Source organism: Sorghum bicolor, chromosome 7, assembly GCF_000003195.3.
Source record: "Sorghum bicolor cultivar BTx623 chromosome 7, Sorghum_bicolor_NCBIv3, whole genome shotgun sequence".
NCBI lineage: Eukaryota > Viridiplantae > Streptophyta > Magnoliopsida > Poales > Poaceae > Sorghum > Sorghum bicolor.
The window spans coordinates 12295725-12319437 of record NC_012876.2 but is presented as its reverse complement, the minus strand read 5'-3'; the positions used below and the strand labels follow the sequence as shown (position 1 = coordinate 12319437).

At 42.8% G+C, this 23713-nt stretch overlaps 1 protein-coding gene across 9 annotated transcripts; it reads left to right on the top strand.

Annotated features, from left to right (window-relative positions):
• LOC8057879 lies at positions 10430 to 23578 on the top strand. 9 transcript variants are annotated; one of them, XM_021464206.1, is made up of 14 exons: positions 10430 to 10918; positions 11567 to 12409; positions 12524 to 12682; positions 12757 to 12813; positions 13488 to 13628; positions 13869 to 14100; positions 14198 to 14498; positions 14585 to 14783; positions 14858 to 14959; positions 18893 to 18940; positions 19029 to 19303; positions 19394 to 19599; positions 19680 to 19983; positions 20056 to 23578. In XM_021464206.1, the coding sequence occupies exons 2-11, from the start codon at positions 11567 to 11569 to the stop codon at positions 19176 to 19178; spliced, it is 2232 nt and encodes a 743-aa protein (XP_021319881.1). In that variant the 5' UTR covers positions 10430 to 10918; the 3' UTR covers positions 19179 to 19303; positions 19394 to 19599; positions 19680 to 19983; positions 20056 to 23578. The 9 variants fall into 9 exon arrangements, with proteins under 9 accessions (XP_021319881.1, XP_021319879.1, XP_021319885.1 ...); XM_021464209.1 differs by lacking the exon at positions 18893 to 18940 and having other exon boundaries at positions 10431 to 10918; XM_021464204.1 differs by lacking the exons at positions 18893 to 18940; positions 19029 to 19303; positions 19394 to 19599; positions 19680 to 19983; positions 20056 to 23578 and adding exons at positions 11238 to 11321; positions 15041 to 15703.

Genomic DNA, 23713 nt, shown 5'->3' with positions numbered 1-23713 from the left:
TAAGCTCCCAAATATCCCATATGATCAGTTATTAGAACCATAGTAAGTCAATAAGTCACAGTAAAGCATAATTATATGTCATCAAGTACCATAAAGCCATCAGTAACCAGTTATTCTGTGAGTTTTCCGGGCCGCTCGTGACCGTGAGCACGGCTGTTATAACAGTTATACACTCTGCAGAGGTTGTGCACTTTCACCGTGAGTCGTGTTGCCCATATGCCCGGGGTCCGTCGACCCCCAAACACTACCAAGGTGAGCGGGCAGGGTACACTATGAAGCCTTCCATAGGCCTATTCTAACCAGTTAGGGCCGCGAGGTTTCCTCGGCAGGCAGATGTAGAAAACCCCCCTTTTCTATGGCACATTTCCATCGCGGCTATACTCATAGAAACAGGGGAAGCCCTACACCCAAAGTGGCAAGCGCCTCTTGCGCCCTTTCGGGTAACCTCTAACGAGTTAGAAAAGATCCTATTACTGAGCTAAAGTCAGAGCCATGTGACTCTCCCGGTTGCACTGTAAGTCCCAGCTTTTGCCGACAGATAAGTCCTTACGGAGGGTCTAGGACAACATGACCAACAGTCATTTGTACCATAGCCCTATGTTCCATTTATCATAATCATGTTTAATCAATTAACCATGGTTCCATCACTGATTTCAGATCATATATAATTGGAGTTAGAGCACTAGCACTTCTACCCATATGCAATAAAAACCCTTGGGAACAAGGTAATTGTCATCAACAGCTAGGATGTCCTTATAGTTTGCAATATTATACACATGCAGGGTGAAATGCTTAAAAATGAGTAGGACAACAAGGTAGGCCCATGCTATACTTGCCTTGGTTCACGTACTCCTGCTGGTCTTGCTGGTCCTGCTGATCCCCAAAGAGCTCCGGACTCCCGAAATACTCCTCACCGTCTGGGCTCGATCAATACATCACAATCATCACGCATACCAAGACAAACATGCAAGAGAACAATTCCTAAAGTTAGAACAGTACACCAGCAGTAAATAAATTAAATAAAAGTTTTCCAAAATCATCTACGTGCTGCTACGATCACGTCAACGCGAAATTCACGAAAAACGGACTTACGACGCGAAAGTTACGCTCTTAATGGGATTTCAACAGCAATCTACGGACTTGTAATTAACTAAGAAATCTAACAGTGGTAAACCTAAACAACAGTGGTACGAACGCGAAGCTTACGAAATTACGAAACTAACGCAACTTGAACGGATTGATTCGGAGTTCAAACGACGATTTTATAGCTAAAACAATATGGTGGCAAATCTGTAAATAGAGCAGAGTCCAAACGAATTTAAATAAATGGAATAAATCCTGGAAATTCCTCAGGCCGAGGACTGCGCACGCAAAATTGAGATTTCCGGGGGTCTCTTAATCAAAATCGCCCCCGAAGGGGTATCGGCTCTTCTGAGCCGTCCGATTAGAAACAGACGCGCGGGATTAAACAAAAGAAAACAGAGAGGGGGAAGGGGGTGGCGCGCCGGCCGGAGAGGGGAGAGGAGGCGGCGGGCGCCATTGCCGGCCGGCCCGAGGCTCGCCGGAGTTGGGCGCGAGGGGGCTACGGTCCACGGTTTTCAAATCGGTTTGCACAGGGAGGTAGAGGAGGGCGAGGGGAGTGCGTCCCCGGCCTTGGAACGCTCTGGGAAGCACCCGAGCTGCTGCGCCATGGCCGGCGGCGGAAAACTTCTCCGGCGAGCGCGGCCGGAGCGATAGAAGACCCCGTTTTGCTCCGGAAATGGATGGGGAGAAAGAGGGAAGGGAGAGGAAGCTCACCACGGCGCTAAATCGGAGCGAAACCGGCTCTGGAAGGAAGCTTCACGCGGCGGGCGAAGAACTCCGGCGACGGTTTTCTGCGCACTCGCGATTGGGAGCAAGCCGAGGGGAGAGAGGGGAAAATGGGGAGAAGTGAGGCGGCTCGCACGCGGGGGTTCTTCAAGTGACCGAAGCGCGGGGGAAGGAGGGGATCGTGGGCGCGGGAGCTTCGGTCTGGGCAGTTTCCAACCGAGAGAGACTCGGGGGCGGGGCGGTTGGAGGAAGGAGGTGGTCCTGACGGGTGGGCCCCACCCGTCAGCCGCCAGAGAGAAAAGCTTTTCTTTTTTTATTTTCCAAACAAATTTTCCAAACTCTTTTCCAAATGAGTTTTTGAATTCAAATTCTTTTCATCAAAACCACTCATCACATAAAAGAAATGCACCAGCATGTATGCAACAAAATATTAGCCTAACTTATATTTAATTTTATTTTCTCCAAATTTATTTATTTTCCTATATTGAAAATGCTCACAAAATTATTTAGTAAAGCCAAATTCATCTATTTTTAGAGGAGCCAAATTTTGGGTGTTACACACAAGTTGCCTTGAGGTTGGAATACTCTTTCATCAAGGACTCTGGAAAGCAATGCTCACAAGATGATATGGTGAAAAGAAGAATCAACCAACAGATCACTGGTGCATAGAAGAGAGTTGGCACAGCTAAAGACTTGGAAGGATCATCTGTGAAAATTAGAGTCGTGGGAATAGTTAGATACCTTATCGGATGATATGGTTGACAACGAAGCATAAGGTGATGTATTATCTAATGAAGAGGACCCAATGTTAGTGTCTTAGTGAGTGAAGATTCAACAATCTACTAGCCATGATATGGTGCCATATCATGGACCACCCAATAGATCATCTGGCAATGCATAGAAAACCTAGTAGACTTCTTCCAATGGCTCTTTGAGGGGAGTGAGGTTGCCTCACTTGTTTGAGTGCGTTAGAGTACCCCCAAGTAAGGCTGTTTCAAGTTAGAGCAAGTGTTTTTACCCATCCACCCACTCAAGACATTCAAGATCACATCCAAGGCAAGAATAGACACTATAGTTTATAACTTAGAGCTTGAGAGCTTCCAGTGAGATTGGGTTGTGTTACCCTTGTATCCTAGAGACTTGGAGCGCTTTAGGTCTTTTTGACCTTCCGATAAAGGCATGGTGGCCTTAGAGGCAGTGATCCTCCATTTTGACTATGGTGCAGTGTCATATCATTGTACAGGCGACGAGGAGAGACCACCTCCCTCGTGTGGAGAAAATCCATAGTGGACATAGGATCAAGGTGACCGAAAGAGGATTGTGGTAATGGTGTGACTAAGTGACTCGCACACTAGCTTTTGGTTAGTAGAAGCCTATGTTTCAAATAGATTTGCACCATGACCGAGAGAGATTTGCTAACTGAAAGCATACCTCAATGCATCTTCGACATGGGCTAGGGGTTGTGTTTTGACAACTAATACCACAAGATATTATTGTTGCATCTCTGGGAAGTTACCCTCTCTACCTTTTGTTTTTATTTACCGAGTTTATTACTTTCGCATGTGCGATCTTTAATTTCTTAATTAGATTATTAGTTATAGGCTAGTTGACATGATTAGGTTAGGTTGCTAATATCTTTTGGGTTGATGGTAAGTTAGAGCGCACAAGAAAAACCCTAACATGTTAGAGTAGTTTATGGGTTTTCTAGTTGCAACTTTTATTGTGTTCTAGGTTTTTATGTTTGAATTGGACACCTCTTGGGTTCTCATGAGATCTTTCACCTGCTGTGAATTTCACTAGACTGTAGTGCTATTGGTCATGATGCAAGCATATGTTTGTTGGGTATTTTAAACGCAAACAGAAAAATCCGCAAGCGCACGGATACCGATGTAGCTTTCACCCGGGAGTATTCCAGAGTATCGATTTTCCACAGAGAACGTGAGTGTACTAATTAAGATCCAAGATCGCCCAAGGATAACTATATAATTATTTGTGGTGGGAAGAGAGGAAGCTTCCTGAGAGTTCTCTAGTTGATCTAAGAATCAAGAATTACTTCAAGATTATCTATATCGGGACATCAGAGCACTAACCACAGAAAGAGATGAGAAGGGGGATAGGAAGGTCTGACTACGGTCCTACAAACACCGATCCGAACGTGGTGGAATACGTCGACCGTTAGGGCTGTCACTACCCTAGGGCTACCACAACAATCCGTAGGATTGGGTGCAATTCCAGGTAATTGCAAGACTAAACACCACGTCTAATCTATTAATTACTACTCTAGCGTTATAAACACTAGAGCACTTGATGCAAGCGGGAATCCAATAAATAACTTGAATGTAAATAAAAGTAATTAGAGAACTCAGGAGTTATGAATTGAAGAACCTGGAGAACGACAAAGAACGAACCAGATGCTGCAAAAGTATAATGTTGAGGAAGATCCGACAGATCCGGCTCCTCCTCTGCTCTCCTCTTCTCTCTCCCTATTTTCTAGATTACAACTAGAACTAACTAGAACTAGAACTAGAGGAACTAGAACTAGAACTAGATCTAGATGAACTAGAGGTAGAACTAGAAGAACTAGAGGGATCCTCTCTACTTAGATGAAGAATTGAAACCCTAACTTTGATTCTGTAGAAGAGGTATGATCTCCAGGGGCCAGGGGGTCTGGTTTTATAGTCCCTTCAAGTGAATCTGGGCCGTCGGATCAAACCGACATTGATCGTGTGGTTTTCCTTGAAGTATTAGGTGGGTGGAGCATGATCCGCGAGACGTGTCCTGATTGGGCACTGTAGCTGGGCGGGCGCCCTGCCTCCGAGCCCGATTGCCTTCCCGTTCGATCCCGTGGCTTCTGGAGTCTTCTAGATGATAGAAAATTGTGCGGCACGTTAATATCTCTATGTAAACCCGACGTGTGGGCCTTTCTTCCATATTTCCTGATAACCCTCTGCAGAAATAGACAAACACCAAACCTCGTGGAATTCTGTCAGATAAAACCCTAAGTCTAGGTGTTGGTTGCATTTGGATCGTTTTCCATGATTAGTTGATGGTTAAATATGAGCATTAAGGACCGTCAACAATGTTCCACTCGATCAACTTCTAGTTAAGAAAAAGGGCAAACAATATTTCTTGCACTGCTTGCAAACTTCTCATTCATGCACATTAGGGAAATGATATACTGATTGCACGTATGATGTCATAAGAAGGTATAGTTTTGTCAGAGGGAACTAATATACCAATTGCATATAAGATATCATAAGAAAGATATGGTTTTCGTGATTCCATCAAAATTATAGTAATCGGAACTTGTTCCTCTACTAGGCCGCCACCATTTAAGTCGCTTGATTTGAGACAAGATTGTGAATCAACCTGTTATATTTGGTTCTTTCGCTACAATGACATTGATGATGATGCCAAGCTTTCTGCCAAGGAGCATATGGAAAGAACCACTTAGCGACCATATAAGGAAGTAGTAAGGGGACAAACACTATTACACGTTTCATTTTGCGCAGCGATTCTGAAAGGTCCTAATATGGCTAGAGAGGGGGTGAATAGCCTATTTAAAAATTCTACAAACTCACTAGAGAAAGAGGTTAGTAAAAAACAAAGCGAAGCTTTTTGCTCTAGCTCTAATGGGGTGTTTGCAAGCCACCTATCCAATAATTCTAGTTGATATGATCACTAGCCACACAAGAGCTATGTCACTACAAGCTACACTAGTGAACTATGCTACACAAGGCAAAGTAAGCAACTAAACTAATTACACTACTTTGCGGTAAGTAAAGGGTAGGATGAGATATCTATTACCACCGTGTAGGGGATGAACCAATCACCAATATAAACAATCAAGCACCGGGAGAATGCCAATGAAATACAATTGAGACACCGATTTTTCTCACGAGGTTCACATGCTTGCCGGCACGCTACGTCCCCATTGTGTCGACCAAAACTTGATGGTTCAGCGGCTAAGAGGTGTAGCACGAACCTCATCCTCACTAGGACACTGCAAGAACCTACCCACAAGTGAGGTAGCTCAATGACATGAGCAATCCACTAATGTTGCCTTTGGCTCTCCGCTAGGGTAGGCACAAACCCCTCACAATCACTAGGAGATAGCCACAACAATCACCAACTCATGCCAATGCTCCTATGCTGCTCCAAGTTGTCTAGGTGGCGGCAACCACCAAGAGTAACAAGAAAACCGCAGCTAGAACGATCCCCAAGTGCCACTAGATGCAATCACTCAAGCAAATGCACTTGGAATCACTCCCAATCTCATAAAGATATTTAATCTATGAAGGAGATGAGTGGTAGGTGTTTGCTTAGGCTCACAAGGATGTCAAGTATGCTAGAATGCCAAGAGAGTGAGCCCCAAGCCGGCCAACACGTATTTATAAGCCCCTCAAACAAATAGAGCCGTTGGCTGATTCACTAGGCAGAAATCGAGACCGTCGGACGCACTGCAGGAGACCACCGGACGCACAGACCCTGCGTCCGATGCTCCAGAGGAAGCCACGTGTCCCCCTTTTGAACCAGGCACGTTGATCTCTAACGGTCAAAACAGAGTCACCGAACGCGCTCAAGTTAGCACCTGACGCATCCGGTACACACCAGTCACGTGCGCAGAGAGGTCTGCAAACACACGACCTCACCACACTCAGAGCACCAGACGCGTCCAATGCTCACCCGACTCATGCGCAGAGAGGGTTGCAAACCGCCTGCACACCGGACTCACACCACCGGACGCACCCTAAGCGTCCGGTGCTCTTAGTTAGAAAACCCCCTACTGAAGACAGGCCACACCGGACGCATGAACAGGGAACACCCTGCGTCCGGTGCTTAACCCTAATAGGGCCAAGCACTGACAGCACACCAGACCCTAAGGGCCAGCGTCCGGTGCCTCTGCGCACTGCGTCCGGCACTCCCACAACTTTCCCAAATTTCTCACTGGCGCAATAAAAAATATGCATTTTATTTTCTCAAAAAAGCACCGAATAGGGAGAGAGGAACCCAAACCCCTCTCTACCCTTCAACCTCAACCTCCTTCTTAAAGTGTGCTAACACCACCAAGAGTGTACCAACAAGTGCACATGTGTTAGCATTTTCACAATCATTTTCTTCGAAGGAGTGAAGTTAGCTCACTAGGTTCTAAATGCATGCACATGAATAATGACACCTAGTGACACTTGATAACCGCTTAGCCAAAGAATTCCCCTCTTTATAGTACGGCTATCTATCCTAAATGTGATCACACCCTCTATGGTGTCTTGATCACAAAAACCAAAAACCCTAAGCAATACCTTTGCCTTGGTCTCCATAGGGTTTTTTTCTCTCTTTCTTCTTTTCCAGGTTGAGCACTTCATCATCTTGTGGTCATCACCATCCTCATCATGATCATCACTTGCTCCATCACTTGGCATGTACCACTCATTAAGTCTACACACACTTAGCATAGAGGTTAGTACTAGGGTTTCATCAATTATCCAAAACTAAACTAGGGCTTTCAGTTTCGCATAAGGGCTCCGAGGCAGACATTATTTTTGCCTGCCACGGTTATTCAGGTCCATCTAAAGCCAGCCAGCCCACCGAACAACCGTCACGGTTAATAATTAACCATGGCGGGCATTGTAAAGTAACCGCCACTGTGGTGGCCATTGTAAGGTAACCACCACGGTTAATAGGTATTAACTGTGGCGGTTGCTTATCAGGCCCGCCACGATTAATAGATCATTAACTGTGGCGGCTGCTTAACATTGTCCCCCTCGGCTAAGTCTGTGTTCTAAATGCAGTCGCAACCACCCTTCTTCCCCGCGGCTCCTCCACCATTTTTTAGGGTTTTGAGCTCAAAATCCTAAAAGTGTCTATTTTCTAGAGGGGGAGATTTTTCCCTTAGATTTAAATTGAGATGGTGAAATGTAAGAGCATGACAAGAGAATGAGCAGCATGGGGAACAAAAGTGTTGGACGACTTTTGAAGGCATATAGCACCTAAGAATGCATATGATCCATCCCTCCCATAGACTTTCATGTGATTTCAATATTTTATTACTATTGGCAAAATCTAGTTGTAACATTGTTTAAATTATATACTATTATTTCTTTTCATATGTACTTGTGTTATATCTGTATTGGGTTCACACTTCTTTTCTATATCTTTTGATGGGTCTAGACCACTACAATCTTGAGTTATAAGATCAATGGCGATAGCTTTTAGCTCTTAAGAGTGAAAGAGACTACATTTTTAACTTTATTTATAGTAAAGCACTAACTTATTTTATTGAAATGTTGGATAGCCAAAAATGGACTTCTTCCTCATCCAGTCAAAATTTGACTTCACTAATTATATCTTTAAATATTTTTTCCAATCATATCAAAATCATAAATTGCTGTGTTTCTTTAACTTATTATTTACTTTTATTAATTGTAACAGGAATGATCTCTCTTTGGTTTAATATATAAGCAGTTATATCATCATAGAATCTAATGATATATATATATATATATATATATATATATATATATATATATATATATATATATATATATATATATATATATATATGAGTTGTTACTTCCATCTTTAATAAACCACATTACGTATGTGTTCATACTTGTTTATCGGTTTGAGTATGTTTATATACTCATATTAAGAGATTGTAGATTGTATCACGCAAAAAAATTTTGAAGGAAGCCATATTTTTAATATATTACTAAAATGCCACTATTGTAGTATATATAATAAGTATAACCACATACTCTATGTATACATACATACTTAACATACATATCACCTTAGATGGTCTAGTATGATCATATACTTCATCTATATACATTTCGTTCGGTCATATGCATCCTAAATCTAGAGATATAGACATGGGAGTAACTACTCCTGGGAGTACGAAGTAATTTCCCATTTTTCGTACTCACGGGAGTAATTACTATCTTCAATAAACCACATTACGTATGTATTCATACTTGTTTATCGGTTTGACTATGTTCATATACTTATATTAAGATACTCTAGATCTTACCATGCGAAAAAATTTCAAAGAAATTCATATTTTTTAATACATTACTAAAATGCCACTATTGTAGTATATATACTAAGTATAACCACATACTTATGTATGCATGCATATTTAACATATATATTACCTTAGATGGTTTAGTATGATCATATACTTCGTCTACATACACTTCATCGGGCCATATACACCCTAAATCTAGAGATATACACATGGGAGTAAAAAGGAATTTAGGGTGTAACATATCTATGTATGCATGCATACTTAACATATATATAGGATAATTTCTTTTTATTCCCAGTAGTAGTTACTTCATGTGTATCTCTCTAGATTTAGGGCGTATATATATACATATACACTAATAGTTAGCAAAAAATAAATTGAAGTTTAAAGATCCAGTCATCTTTCAACAGGAAAGACGAATTCTTCTCAATATATTAAATTAACTTCCCAAGAATCACCCCCCTTTTCGATCTTTCCTTTTAGTACTCCACAACTTTTGCATGCAATGCATGCGTGAGACTGATCATGATGAGTGGCGACGACTAGAAAGAATCATGAGAGCAAACTGAGCATTAGTCAATTCAAATCCACATCCGTACATGCACGGAAAATATACGAGTGCCGCACTGATTCATGATTGCGCCATATGCCTATAATCTCTTCAAATGATAGCTGAGCTTGTTTAGTTTGAGCAGACAACTTTGCTTTTGATTGTGTGCTTCAACCTAACTATTAGTTGCCAAACATGTTCCATTGTATAACCTAATTTTTAAAAAGGAACAGGGAGCGAGACACGATGCAATAATATAATGCCACACATCCCTCACCAAAATTTTTTTAGTCGATCGCCACACAAGCATCGACCGCTGTAGTTTCACTTTAACCAAAACCTATCCCGAAAATTGTTCACAATCCACCCAAACCAAACTCAAACGAGACTAATCACAACGCTTCGTTTTTTCCGAACAAACACACTTTATTAAGAATTAAATAGTATTCTTACAAGCAATCGACATGACAAACTTAAAAAAACAATTAAAAAAGACCTCATTACGACGTCTCGACCTAATAGCAAAATAAGCAAGCTGATGCGCTGCATTATTTTGACTCCTACAAATCTTAACAGCATCCAGCCAGCAGAGCTTCACCATATTTTGTTGACAACGCTAGCTCACTGTCCATGTGGACATCGAGAGAGAGAAGAGACGATGCGATCTGCATGGTTTCGCTAAATAAATCTATTGGGTCTTGTTTGTATTTGTTGTCGGGTTCACTTCAACTTACATGTGTTAGGATAGATTGAGACGAAATTTAGTTTAAGTTTTACTCCAATCCACCCCAATATACGGGGATTAATGCGAATCCAACAACTTCTAAACAAGATATATATATATATATATATATATATATATATATATATATATATATATATATATATATATATATATATATATATATATATATATATATATATATATGGAAACTCCATTTTACACTTACGTGTAGTTACACGCATCGGTAACTCAGTCTCGCGTCTAAACGGCAGATGACGGCGTTCACATATATGATATATCCTATCGGGTGTCATTCTATACCCGTTAACTAGCGTGGAACCTGAACGAGCTGCAGGCCTTCCGCTCTTCCGTATTCCCCCACGCCGCTGAGTTCCGTGCTGGAGTTCCGTCTTCCCCCACGCCGCTGAGCTCCGATTCATCCATGGAGCGCAAGCTCTACCCCGACGAGCACGATTTGGTCGCCACAACCAACATCCTCCCTGCGGACCAATTCCCCATCTCGCCCCACCGCTCGACATCCACTATCGTCCCAATTCGGCCAGCCCCAAATCGGAGTCCAAGCTCCACCCCGACGAGCCTGAAGCGTTCGCCGGAGCCAAGATCTTCCCCCGCCGAGCAGTTCCCCAACTCGCCCCACCGCTCAAGATCTGCTATCGTCTTTGGCGCCGGCCTGTACGCGGCTGCGAGAGTGCGGGTGGCGTGATGTCGACCCGCCGCTCAGGATCGACGGCGTCTACATCGTCCTCGGCACCGGCTGAATGGATCCCCTGTTTTTCGGCGAACTCTGGTTGGTCCACCTCGAATCCTCTGGCAAAATTATTTTACCGTATTTTTATTATTAATTAGAAAATATACACTAGTATACGGTGTACGGTATAATTAATTTTCCACTTACATCTCGGATGAAGGTCTAACAAATTACCTATATTTTCGCGTGAGAGATATCCAGAGGATTTCATCTGCATATATATCCAACTAACTTAGCTCCCTTGTTTTCCTCTTCGTTAGCTCCCTTGTTTTCCTCTTCGTTATTCACTTCCAGTTCGATATTCACGTTCCTGCAGCGCTGACCCCATACATATTTTGCTTTTTTTGCTTTTGCTAAGGCTGTTTGTTCAGGAGCCCTTATCTGCACTCTCCCTCACGACGCTGCTCCTAGTTCTCCAAGAAATTATGTTGCATCGCCCTTGGTGAGATAGAACGTCGTATACTACTGTGATTGTCTTATCCCCAATATTGGTCAACTGTTGAGCTATTTCTGTTCCAGATTGTAGTATCATTTTATACGTACTAGGTTAGGCTATAGTATCATTGCATACTTTCTCGAAGTGGACGGGTATCATTGTATACTTTCTCAGATCTGACTAGTACCATTGTATACTTTCCTACATTTGTCATGTTCATTTTATTATGTATAACATTTTTTTAAATGTAGATGGCCAAAACACCATCAACTGTGAATGGATCAGGTGGTTCAACCTCCAACAGATCAGCATTCACCAAAGCATTGCAACACGTTCGCCGGAAACTTGGGATCAACCTTGCACAGAACACAACAATCAATGCTAGTTCTCCACGATCTAGTGGTGTTAGTAATAAAGCAAGGAAATCTAGAAAAGGTACAGTATACACGAGGAGTTCCGCTGGTATGACTTCAGACATCTTCAGTAGCATAGAAGATGAAACTAGGTTGCAGCTGATTAAAGACATGGGATTCCAAGGTTTTAAGTACCTTAATATCCACAAGTCAAATAAGGATTTTGCTGCATGGCTGCTCAGTAAGTTTGATCCTGTCCGCTGTACCTTACTTTCTGGTACTAGATCTGAAATCAAGTTGACAGAATCTGATGTCAACTTGATCCTGGGAATCCCATGTGAGGGAAAGCCCATAGTACCTGCAACACATCAAGAAGTGGTTATAATGAAAAAATATATCTGTAATGTTTTTGGGAAGGAATCATTTGAGCAAATCACCTTGCCGTTCCTCACCGGTATTTTATACAAGAAACCTGAGAGTCCAATGTCTGTCGGTGAGGCTATCAAATTCAAAACTGCACTCATAATGGTCCTTGTGACCATTTTTTTAGGCCCAGTTTCTCTCAACAATCACATATCAACAAGGTATATGACAGCCTTGGTTGACATTGATAATGTCCAAAACTATAACTGGTCAAAGTTTGTTATCGATGAGCTAAAAGTTGCAGCGGATTCTCTGCATAACAAGCTAAAAAATGGCAAAAGCGCAGGCTACATCAATGGTTGCATAATATTACTTCAGGTAGACCATATTTACTTATGTTCTAAATTATGATATAAACTGTATCCTTCTTAGTTTTTGTCATCCATAATATGAAAATGGCTGACATATTTTGCTTTCTAACATTTGTTCCAGATTTTTTATTTGGATAACCTTGAAAATGGTAACAGCACTCCTGAACACAGCTGCTTTCCTCGCATCAGATCGTATGATGACAAAATCATGGATGAGTTCATAAAGAAAGACATGATCTTACAAAATCGATTTCCATTCCCATCTTTTGGAAAGCTCAAGGTAGCTTATCCGTACCCACATCATTTGTCTAATAAACTTCAGCATGTGTGTAATTTTAATAATTTTGTTCACAGCTCCGTGATCGTCGTCAAGTTTGCTACAGCAACAACACATTTGCCAGTCAAGTTGAGGTACTGATGTGATTTTATTTCCATATATTATCTCATTAGATTTCATAGTTGACATGGCAATATATCCACCTGATTTTAGGAGTATGAGCCCATACTAATTGACAGTCCTTTACAATTTATCAATAATACCACCATAGTATGATGTCATACTTTTTATTATTTTTGTATCCGAACAACTTTTACTTTATCAAGACATTTTAGCTAGTATGTACATATGCCCCTGCCTTCTTTTAAGTTAATCCATATACTAAATCTGATCAGTACCAACCCATACTAATAATCTGAGTAAGTACATCCACATACTAAATCTCATTTATTATCTGCCCACACTAATCAATTAATAGAACCTCACGTAGTATCCGTATATACTTCATTTCAGAAAGAGTACATCCACATACTAAATCTCATTTAGTATCTGCCCACACTAATCAATTAATACAACCTCACGTAGTATCCGTATATACTTCATTTCAGAAAGAGTACATCCACATACTAAATCTTATTTACTACTTAGACACATTATCCAATTAATTTTATTATTTAGTACCAATTGAAATTACAAATCTTAAGGAGTATATCACCATACTAAATCTCATTTAGCATGAGCCCACACATATCTGATTTCAGAAGCACATATACTTAATTTCTTTTTTTTTGGAACACTTCCTGACCAGATTGAAGAAGTTGTCCATCATGGAGCGACTCGCAAGCCAACCTCAACCTTCGGCGGCATTGATCCACCAAGTTTTGACCTGGGCCTTTCACAGCTCGACAACGACAACACTATGGGATTATCTCTTTATCGTTTCGAGTCGGTATAACACTTTACTCAAATGTTTATATCAGCCCATACAACTATTCTGAACGAGTACACCCACGTACTAAATCACATTTAGTATCTGTCCACAGTAACCAATTAATATAACACCTTTAAGTATCAACCCATACTACTAATCTTAATGAGTACATCCACATACTAAATGAGGCAAAAGAATGAACCGATACAGATCTAACTAGGTAAATCCATGTACTTAATGTAAACACTTTCTGACCAGATTCAAAAAGATGTCCATCATGGATTGACTCCCAAGCCTACATTTTCCATCGGCGGCATTGATCCACCAAGTTTTGATCTTGGCCTTTCACAGCTTGACAACAACAACACTCTTGGAGAACTAACACCCGCAAATCTAGTGCAAGGTAATTTAGAAGCACAGTTTGACACGGTTGCTGATCAAGCTGTTGTGCCAGAAACTCCTCCAGATCAACAAGGTGTAGCTAATACAGGTGATTTTTAATCTTGTCAAACCCAATGATCCTGTTACTGCCATTCATATCACCCGATTTAAATTAAACATTTCTTAACTCTTTCATATCTGAATAGAGACCATGATGAATTCTGCTTCTTTCTCCTCACCGCATTCCATACTGAAGCATGTTACTGAAGCGAGGATTACACTTCGTAATGAACAACTTGTCACCAAGTATCTCCCTAAATCCAAGAAAACAATCATTGGAGAACCTGCAGATTTGCTTGTAAATTTGCCAGCACGTATCGTTAAGCCAAGCACGATGGTAAAGTCACCTTTTCTATGCAAGCCACAATCATACACAAGGAACGAGAGTAAGGCTCTAGATGATCTGTTTCAACACACCACTTCCATCCAAGACAAGAACGCACTAAAGTAATTTTTTTTAATACTAGTACCTCCAAAATTAAGAAATGTTTACACCACATATGTCTAACCATACGTGTCTTTTATTTCCGCAGGAAGCTTTGGGTTCACATCTCCAACCCGGTTCCCATGAAACTTCATCTATCTCACCTTCAACATACCCTGAAGACTAATGACCCCATGGACGAAGATACATTTAATCTTGCCGTTCAGGCACTTTATGAGGATGAGCTCCATACATTTGGTTCCACTAATTTTGTTGGCTGGAGGCACTTCCTGAACCAAGATTTTGCGGTTAGTATGTCAACTTACTTTCCATTTTTTTTCCCATTATACTACTTATATGTCCAAATTATTCGACATTGCAGATGTATGCAATTGCGGCAGACGGCCACTGGAACCCAACATATCACATTCATTTGTTCACTGATCCATCAATTATTCCATACAACGTGTCATCATGTCGCCTGGTATGTAATTCATAAAAACCCCTCGAATCAACAAGGAAACTTACCATCTACTAATAACAACAAACTCTCATGGCATTTCAGATCTTTGTCCCTATCTATGAGGTAGCACATTATGCTTTATATGCATTTGACATGGAGAAAAAATGGTCAACATCCTCGACCCTGTCAGGGATACCTCTAAAGATATACTTTTATAACACACTCAGTAAAACGACATACAATAAAAATTTGGGTAGGTACCACTGCATACTTTGCCATCATTTTGCAAAAAACCATTCATTGCCGAATCCTAAATTTATTCATAATGAAAAAGGGATTCTGTGATTACAAAAGGATAATAATTTTCCAGTAAACGAACCCTGCCGATTACATTATGATGCCAGTTCTCCCAATCAAACCAAATTATAAATTACAAATGCGACCATTGCTAAAACAAATTTGATCCTAGCTACCACTTCTGGACTTCTCATACTCCATGATAACTTCAAGTTGACACTGCATCGAATCTGGACCAGACGACCAGCCATCTATTACTGACGAAACTTGAGAGACTCCTCCTTCAAATCATGCCACTTGCAAATCCTTCTTTTAGTATGTGTACATACACTTCCACCACCGTTTTCATCCGAATCTTCTTCATCCTCAATAATGCTGTACACGAAGATAACCAGTGTTCATACAAGGGATGGATACTAAAACAATATGAATTACTTAAGAAACTTTCTTACGCTGAATTTGGAACCATGATAGGCTGCGGTGCATTTGGGCAAAGGATGCTATAATGTCCTCGAAGACCACATCTCTCGCACAACCTATATGGAAGACGGAATCGTGCGGCAGCGCGGCCACAGGTCACCCGGTTATGGCCTTCCACACCGCACTTCCCACAACGACGGCGATGGGGTGCATGGCCTCCTAAAGTGTCCCGGCCACCAGAACGACCTTCATTGATCACATCACCTTCATCAGCTTTTCTGCAAGAACTACCGTTCGTTAGAACAAACCCAATATGCAGATGAGAGGGTATATCATGGGTATCATACCTTGGTTGTTCTCGAGTTTCTACTCCAGCATCTGTAGAATCATCGACAATGATGATCTCCACGACCTCTTGATCCATAATGGCTCGATCTCAAAAAGAAAGATTTTCTGGACGTACAATGACCTAGAGCTGGATAGAGGTCCCTCATATATATATATATAGCCAATGCGTTTACAGATCCGCTTTCTCCGTTCATAAGTATGCCGCTAGGTGCAACTCCTAAGAATACTAATTATTATTCACGTATATACTCTCAAAAGAAAATACACGTACACAGCAAACCAATACGTACAGAACCAAACCGGACCCGTTAGTACTGCAAACCGGACCCGTTAGTACTCCATACGGGCCGCACGCCTCGACGTCACGTCTCCGTTTCCGCCGAAGTTCCCCGTGCGCGTCGTTCGCTATATATATATATATATATATATCAGGATCATAGCAAATGGAGCAGGACAGGATGTGTAGTGCAGGCGAATTGAATGTGGAAACATATATTAGCAAGCGAAAAAGCAAAGTGGAGAGGTATGATGGCATCCTTTCCACAAAGGGACCCTAGTGGTGCCTTTTCTGTATCTGTATGGCTATCTATGAGAACCTGATCCCAAACTTGACAATGCACATGCATGATTACAGTAAAATTTTTGTAATTTGGCCCTTTTTCCAAACTTTTTTTGCAATTAGACCCTTGGGAAAACAATTTTCAAAAATAGACCGTTTTTCGACGTTATGTAACAGTACGCCGAGGTTCCGCGTCTCGGCGTGCAGGCCCTTAACGCCGAGCTAGTGCCACGTCATCGACGACCCTGGTCGTCGAAAACACATGGCAGAATGTCGGCGCTAATTCACCCAGCGCCGAGCCACAGACCTTGGCGTTAAGTCACCGAGCGCCGAGGTCTGCTGTTGTACACGGCGAGGCCCAGTTAGCTTGGCGGCCCACAAAACTCGGCGTTTTGCCCTTTAGCGCCGAGCCTCATATCTCGGCGTGAGACGACTCGACGCCGAGCTCTGGTTACCAGCCCGAGCCAAGGCCCCTTCTTCTTCCTCTCTTCATTCTTTCTTTGTGGCCATCCCCTTTCCTCTCTTCCTCTCTCTTCCCACGAACCCTAAATTCTAAAACCGGGCATAGAGGTGTCGGATCGAGGCTCATAACGGTTTGCTAAGGTACTACTCCTTCCCCTCATTTATCCATTGGGATCTTGTTTTAGTGGTGGATCTTTTATGGAATATGCCATTAATGGTTTGCTTCATGTCTTTTGTGAAATTCCTTTTATCCAATGAGTATTTGACTCAAATGCGTGTTTACTATGGTATAGTATGTACGATTCATCTCCTCATTTAGTGTTGTATGTTGTAGACTATGGTTTAGGGTTTGCTTCTCTTTAGTGCATTGGGCCACTTTGTTAGCTTTTTAGTAAGTACGATTCATGTCCTCACTTAGTGTTGTATGTCTTGGTGCTAGTAAATGTGGCATTAGTTATAGTAACACTTGTTTATGTAGATGATGAACCTGTATCGAGTAGAGTATTGGAAAAAACGCGGTCGACCGAGGGAGCTATATGCGGACGCCTCTTGTGTGGATGCCCCGGTACCTCCGGACCTCCCGGTTCCAAATTGTGATTGTCAAAAGCCGGCAGAAGTGATGCAATCTAGGCATCTGTTGATATTTGGGAACGCAATAAGGAATTGATCCGCAAGCGCACGGATATCGGTGAGCACTTCACCCGGGAGGTTATCCAGAGTATCGTATTTATTTTTTTACCACTAGGAGAAAGAGTGCATCTGACTAACCGGTCTATTACTACTAACCCTTTAGGCACAAAGAATGTCTTTCGATGTGAGTGATAAATAGAGAAGACTGCAACCGTAGTCTCCTTCTAACCTTGGTAAGGATGATCTATTGTTCTAATGGGGAGGCTAACGGAATCTAGACACCACAAAGGATGTTCAACCCGCACCTATAAACCCTATTCTTCCTGCTAACGAGATGTGATCGGCAAAGGTAACTCGGAATTGTCACGTTCCTCACTACTACCACGGTCCAGCTAGTCAGGGAATATCTATGAGTACCCCAGCCTAAACACCACATTTACGCCAGCAATGATTACTCTAAACTCTACGCGAAGAGATTAAAGTAAACTCATAAACCAGAAGAATAATAAAACAAGAACTTACTAGAATTGAGAAGTCGAAATACTGAAGAATCCTAGGAGCAAGCTTCGGGTTAGGAGAACTTAATCCCGCAGGTACAAGCTTGGAGTAGACACCGACAGGCCGGGCTTCCTCCAATCTACACCTCCACTCTATCTCTCTCAATCTAGTAGAAACTAGAAGATCTATTTCTACCTTACATTGGTTGCTAAGCCTAAAAAGAAATATTAATTAGAGAAGAGGTTTTCCTTTGAGGGCACCCCTCAGTCTCTATGATAATTTCTTCATGTCTTCTCCAGGGGCCAGGGGGGTCTCCTTATATAGTCCTCCTCTATGCGTTTTTGGGTCGGTAGGCGAGGTGGTACTATGTTTTTGTTGATCCAATAGGTTGGTGGAATATCTCGTACGCAGAGAGTCCTGAAAGCTCTCCAGCAGGGGGCGGGCGCCCAGGTCACCAGGGCGGGCGCCCTGGGCCTGGCCCCTTTCGGCCTCCGTCTTCTTCCCGTGGCTTCTGGAGTCTTCTAGATGGTAGAAAATCGCGCGGTGCGTTGATATCTCTATGTAATCCTGACATGTGGGCCTTTCTTTCTTATTTCCTGATAACCTCCTGTAGAAATAGATAAACAACAAAACTCGTGGAATTCTGTCAGATCAAACCCTAATTCTAGGTGTTGTTTGCATATTGGTCCTTTCTCTTGTTTATTTGATAATTAAAATTGATACTTAAGGACCGTCAACAGCATCTTGACACCGCTGCACGGTGTTTCTACACATGTGGCCAATTCAATGTAAGTTTATAAAATTGTGTTTGAATTTTTAGAATGTAGCTTATGGTTGCACCAACGCTTTGCATGATTTATTTGTTTGTTTTTCTAGGACCATGAGAAGTGCTTCTTCTTCCAGTGGATCGACGGCCCCGACAACTTTGACCCACGGTTCTTGCTTTTTGCGGGTATTTGCCACGGGAAGTTTCCACGTGATCGCTTCAAATGTTGGGTGCCGCCACCACCAAACCCCCGCCGATGACTTCTGAGGAGAAGGAAGTAGCTACGGCAAGACGCCTTGATGACCCTCCTAAGTGCTTTTGTGGTGACAGAGCTATGGTAGAGCAGACGCGCGGTCTTGAGTTTGTGTGTCCCAACAAGCATCCAGTAAGTCACTTTTCCTAATAGACTGCTTTTGGTTTCTTACAAGTAATTTATATAGTATGCTCGAAGTCCATTGATTTTCAATTGTGGTAGGATTATTCTATGGAAAAGTGTCATTTTAGAGAGTGGCTATATGGTCCGAAGTCTCATTGGCCGGAGGAAAAGAAGAAAAAGAAGGACAGGATTATTACCCCATCGCCTCCGGTTAAGTGCAAGTGTGGTGTTGAGGCTAGCTACGTCCTAGTTCCTTCCGAACTAGGAGTCGGCTATTTTGTGGTCATATGGTAGACTACGATGAGGTGAGCTCCTGTTGTTTTTTCGATAGTGTTAGAACAACAATATGTGTTCTTACTAATTATCATCTCTTATTCAACATTAGAGCACTAGGAAATGTGACTGGGAGTATTGGCATGGGAAAAGAGACTTCTACCAAACCTGCGAGCAGAAGAAAGCACTAGGCATTAAGCTTCGATGCGGGAACGAGCTATTGGACAACTATGTGAAGTACTATAAAGAGGACGCACGTCGTGAAGCAAGTGAGGGCCGTCACAACAGCCCCGCAAAAGTAATGTGGGAGAAATGGAGGCTCGAAGGTATGAGGCAAAAAGAAGAGGAGAACTCTTGGAGAGCTGTACTTCAAAAGTATGACGAAATGAAGGGTTTGGAGAAAAGATTGTGCGCTAGTAAGTAATAATAATTTTAATGCTTGTTTGATGTCTTTTGATTTTCTAACAATTGCAATTTCATTGTTAAAGAGATTGGATGCACCGGAGATTGGACCGCTGATGTGGCTCGTTCAAGGTATTTGGAGAAGATAGCTATGGACAAGATGAAGGAGGATGAAGTCAAAGAGGCCGACAACAACATGGATGAGGAAGACAACTCAAGACTGGATGCTCTCGCCGAACTAGTGCTTGAGCATGATGCTTCTAAGATGGCTCAACAAGAGCATAATGTACATGTGCACAATGCAGGCGAAACCAGCCGCGCTACGGACTTTGTGTTGCAGGTGGAGGAGGACGAGGAGGAGGAATGGTATACACAAGCCGTGGATGAGGCAGAGGCTGCTTACTATAGCCAAAAGAAGGTGGTGGTAGAGGAGGATGAGGACGAGGAATGGTTAACACAAGTCGTGGATGAAATTGAGGCTGCTTACTACAGGCAAAAGGCGGAAAGGCAAAAGGAGTGGTGGTGGAGGATTGCGAGTCCGACGACGACGATTTGCTACCTGGCTACGTTTCTAGTTAGAGGTCCATAGTATTTGAGCATGTAATGGATTCCTTATATGCGAGTACGAACTAGTGGTACATGTCTATGTATGATGAGGACTTTTATGCGACGCCATGGATTCCTTCTCCCACGAGTATTCGCTTGTATGTTTCATTTGTTGATACTAAAGCTCTCGTGGTTGTCCAACTGTTGTTACAAAAGCTAACTCGTTGGGCTGTCCAAGAAATGGCCAAGCAACTCACAAAGCTAACTGCAAGCTCGGCGTGCAGCCCAAGCACGCCGAGGTTGGCTACCTCGGCGTGGCGAGCCCCACCAACGCAGGGAAGGCTCAATTTAGGGTGCTAGCTCAGCGTCAAACTACAGCACGCCGAGGTTGGCTACCTCGGCGTGACGAGCACCTCCAACTCAGAGAGGTACAGGTTTGGCACTGACCTCGGCATCAATTGAAAAAACGCCGAGGTCTCATGGTCGGCGCCATGTCAGCTGACGCCGAGGTCTTGGGCTCAGCATTTTATTTATTTACGCCTAAGATTTGAGCCATTGACAAAATAATACAAATCCATAATCATATAGTAATACAAATCCATAACGATATAGTAGTACAACTACATTCTCGGAAAAATAATACAAATCGACAATCATATAGGCACATACGTAAATAGCATTAGTTTCCACACATAGTCCATACATGAGCAATAGCATTAGTTCATTCATAGTCCATACTTGAGTTTCCAACGAAAACAAGCAATGCAGCAAAATCTAAACGGATAGAATGGAAGAGGGGAAGGAGTATTACCTCGGGACCAATTTGAAGGGACTGATTTGAGCCCCTAGCCACTCCCTAATGGCTAGGGTTTGAGGGGGCGGCGGGGTAAGGAGAGAGAGAGAGGTGGGAAGACAAAAAACTGAATGGAGGGAGGAGGAAGAAGGCCGCGCGGGGCTCTGTATAGCCTAGACCTCGGCGTCACACGACTCAACGCCGAGGTCTGGAGGCTCAGCGCTAAAGGGCAGCACGCCGAGCTGTTTGGGCCGCCAGGCCAAAATGGGCCGTCCAGCACCGCGCCCCAGACTTCGGTGTGCCAAGAGCTAACGCCAATGTCTGTTGCTCGGCGTCAGCTTACTTGACGCCGAGGTCCCGGCCACGTGTTTTCGATGACCAGGGTCGTCGATGACGTGGCACTAGTTCGGCGTTAAGGGCCTACACGCCGAGACGCGGAACCTCGGCGTGCTGTTACATGACGTCGAAAAACGGTCTATTTTTGAAAATTGTTTCCTAGGGGTCTAATTGCAAAAAAAGTTTAAAAAAGGGCTAAATTACAAAAATTTCACCATGATTACATGACCCCGCAGGCTTGAAAAGAACCGTCATTCCCAGCTGCCTGCCCAATGGATCATGGAGTGGGACTTTACACAAGCACTTTTTCTTTGGTCCCCCAATTTGCTTAATTACCCTACCATCCGGCACAGATGTATATGTTTGGCACCTATATACCATCACATTCGTAGCAATGAAACTCAAACATATAGAAAACGTGTTTGTATTGCAATGAAACCCGCATGCATACATATACGACCATCACATTCAATTCGTAGCAATGGAACTCACACGGTCACACACATATACACCATCTGTTCCTAAATAAATAGATTTCAGTTAAGTCAAACTTTTAAACTTTGATCGAATTTTTATAAAAAATATTATGTTTTGGTATCAATTAGTATCATTAGATTTACCATAGAAATATTTTTTCATAACGTGCTTATTTTAGGTCATAGATATTGTAACTCTTTTTTATAAAGTTAGTCCACTGACACAGATTCTAGAAACTGATTTATTTAGGGATGGAGTATCTAGCTAGCAAGACTTGGAACTATGGGGGGCTTCCATCTTGCCTCCTACCCTTGCTAAGGAACAGTGCAAAGGAGGCTGAGGGTGGCTCATAGGAGAAGTAAAGTGAGGGTTAAACACGGAGGGACAAAGCGGAAACACAATAAATTTAGGAGTCAATGACTATTAATTCATCATCAATTTTTGTGCCACCCATTGGGTATTTATAGGGCCTACCGAGGGTGTGGCAAAATTACAAATTGCCCTTGTCATACAAGGCGCCACTCTATTGGAGTATAGGGACCTCACCCTCTCTGGGACTACCGACTTCCGTCCAATGCTTCATAACACAGAGCCAATCACGCAAGGGTTGCCTCTTGTTCGAAAGGCCTTGCGAGCAACACTCAACCTGCAAAGACATAGGACCAAAGTTCCTTCGTCTGGAGCATTATAGCACCCTTCGTTGAGGGCACCATTGAGCGTGGCGGTGAGGGTCCCGCCGAGGGTCGTACTCAGGACCCATGTCGAACATAGCCATGCCAGGTATTCCCTTGGATGTAAAGGAAAATAGCGGTCGAGGGTTCAGTGTTTGGGTAACGCTAGGACGAGGTGGCACATTGGATGTAAAGGAAAAGAGCAGTGGAGGGTTCAATGTTTGGGCAACGATAGGACGGGGTGGCACATCGAGGACCTCTCCCCAATAGTACATAGCCCCCTCGAGGGTTTAGGCTAGCTTGATGGGGGATGGGCTGATGCAACGTCAAACTAAAAGGCGGGCGAGCAGAGCTTGAGCCTGGGGCCCTTGGCCCAAGCGACGCCCCATCTGCCTTCGGTCAATGGCGCTAGCCGAAGGCGCTTTGGTTGTCATGTTTGTTGAGGAGTTGGCTAGGGTATTGTTTATGGGTGTTGGTGTATAGAGACATGGGTGAGGATGTGTTTCTGCATGGATTGGTGGGTCATTCCTTGGTTTCCATAGCCACGCCGCTTTCTGCGGGCACGTGACAACGGTTGGGTGCCCTAGCCTATAAATATGAGTGGTTGATGGGACTCATTCTTTTACCCGGCTCAGTTCTTGTTTTGTTGTCATGGCTGCTTTTGCGAGGGTTTCTAGAGGTTTCTGGGTTACGTGCTTTGTGGAGGCTATGCGCTTGGCGAAGGTTGTATTGTTGACAAAGTGTTCCTGTGGAGGTTTATGTCAGTGCCTTGTGTTGGATACCTTTTTTATTATAGTTTGTATTATAGGCCTTGTTTAGTTTCAAAAATTTTTAGAAAATCGACACTGTAGCAATTTCATTTGTATTTGATAAATATTGTTCAATCATGGACTAACTAGGCTCAAAAGATTTGTCTCGTCA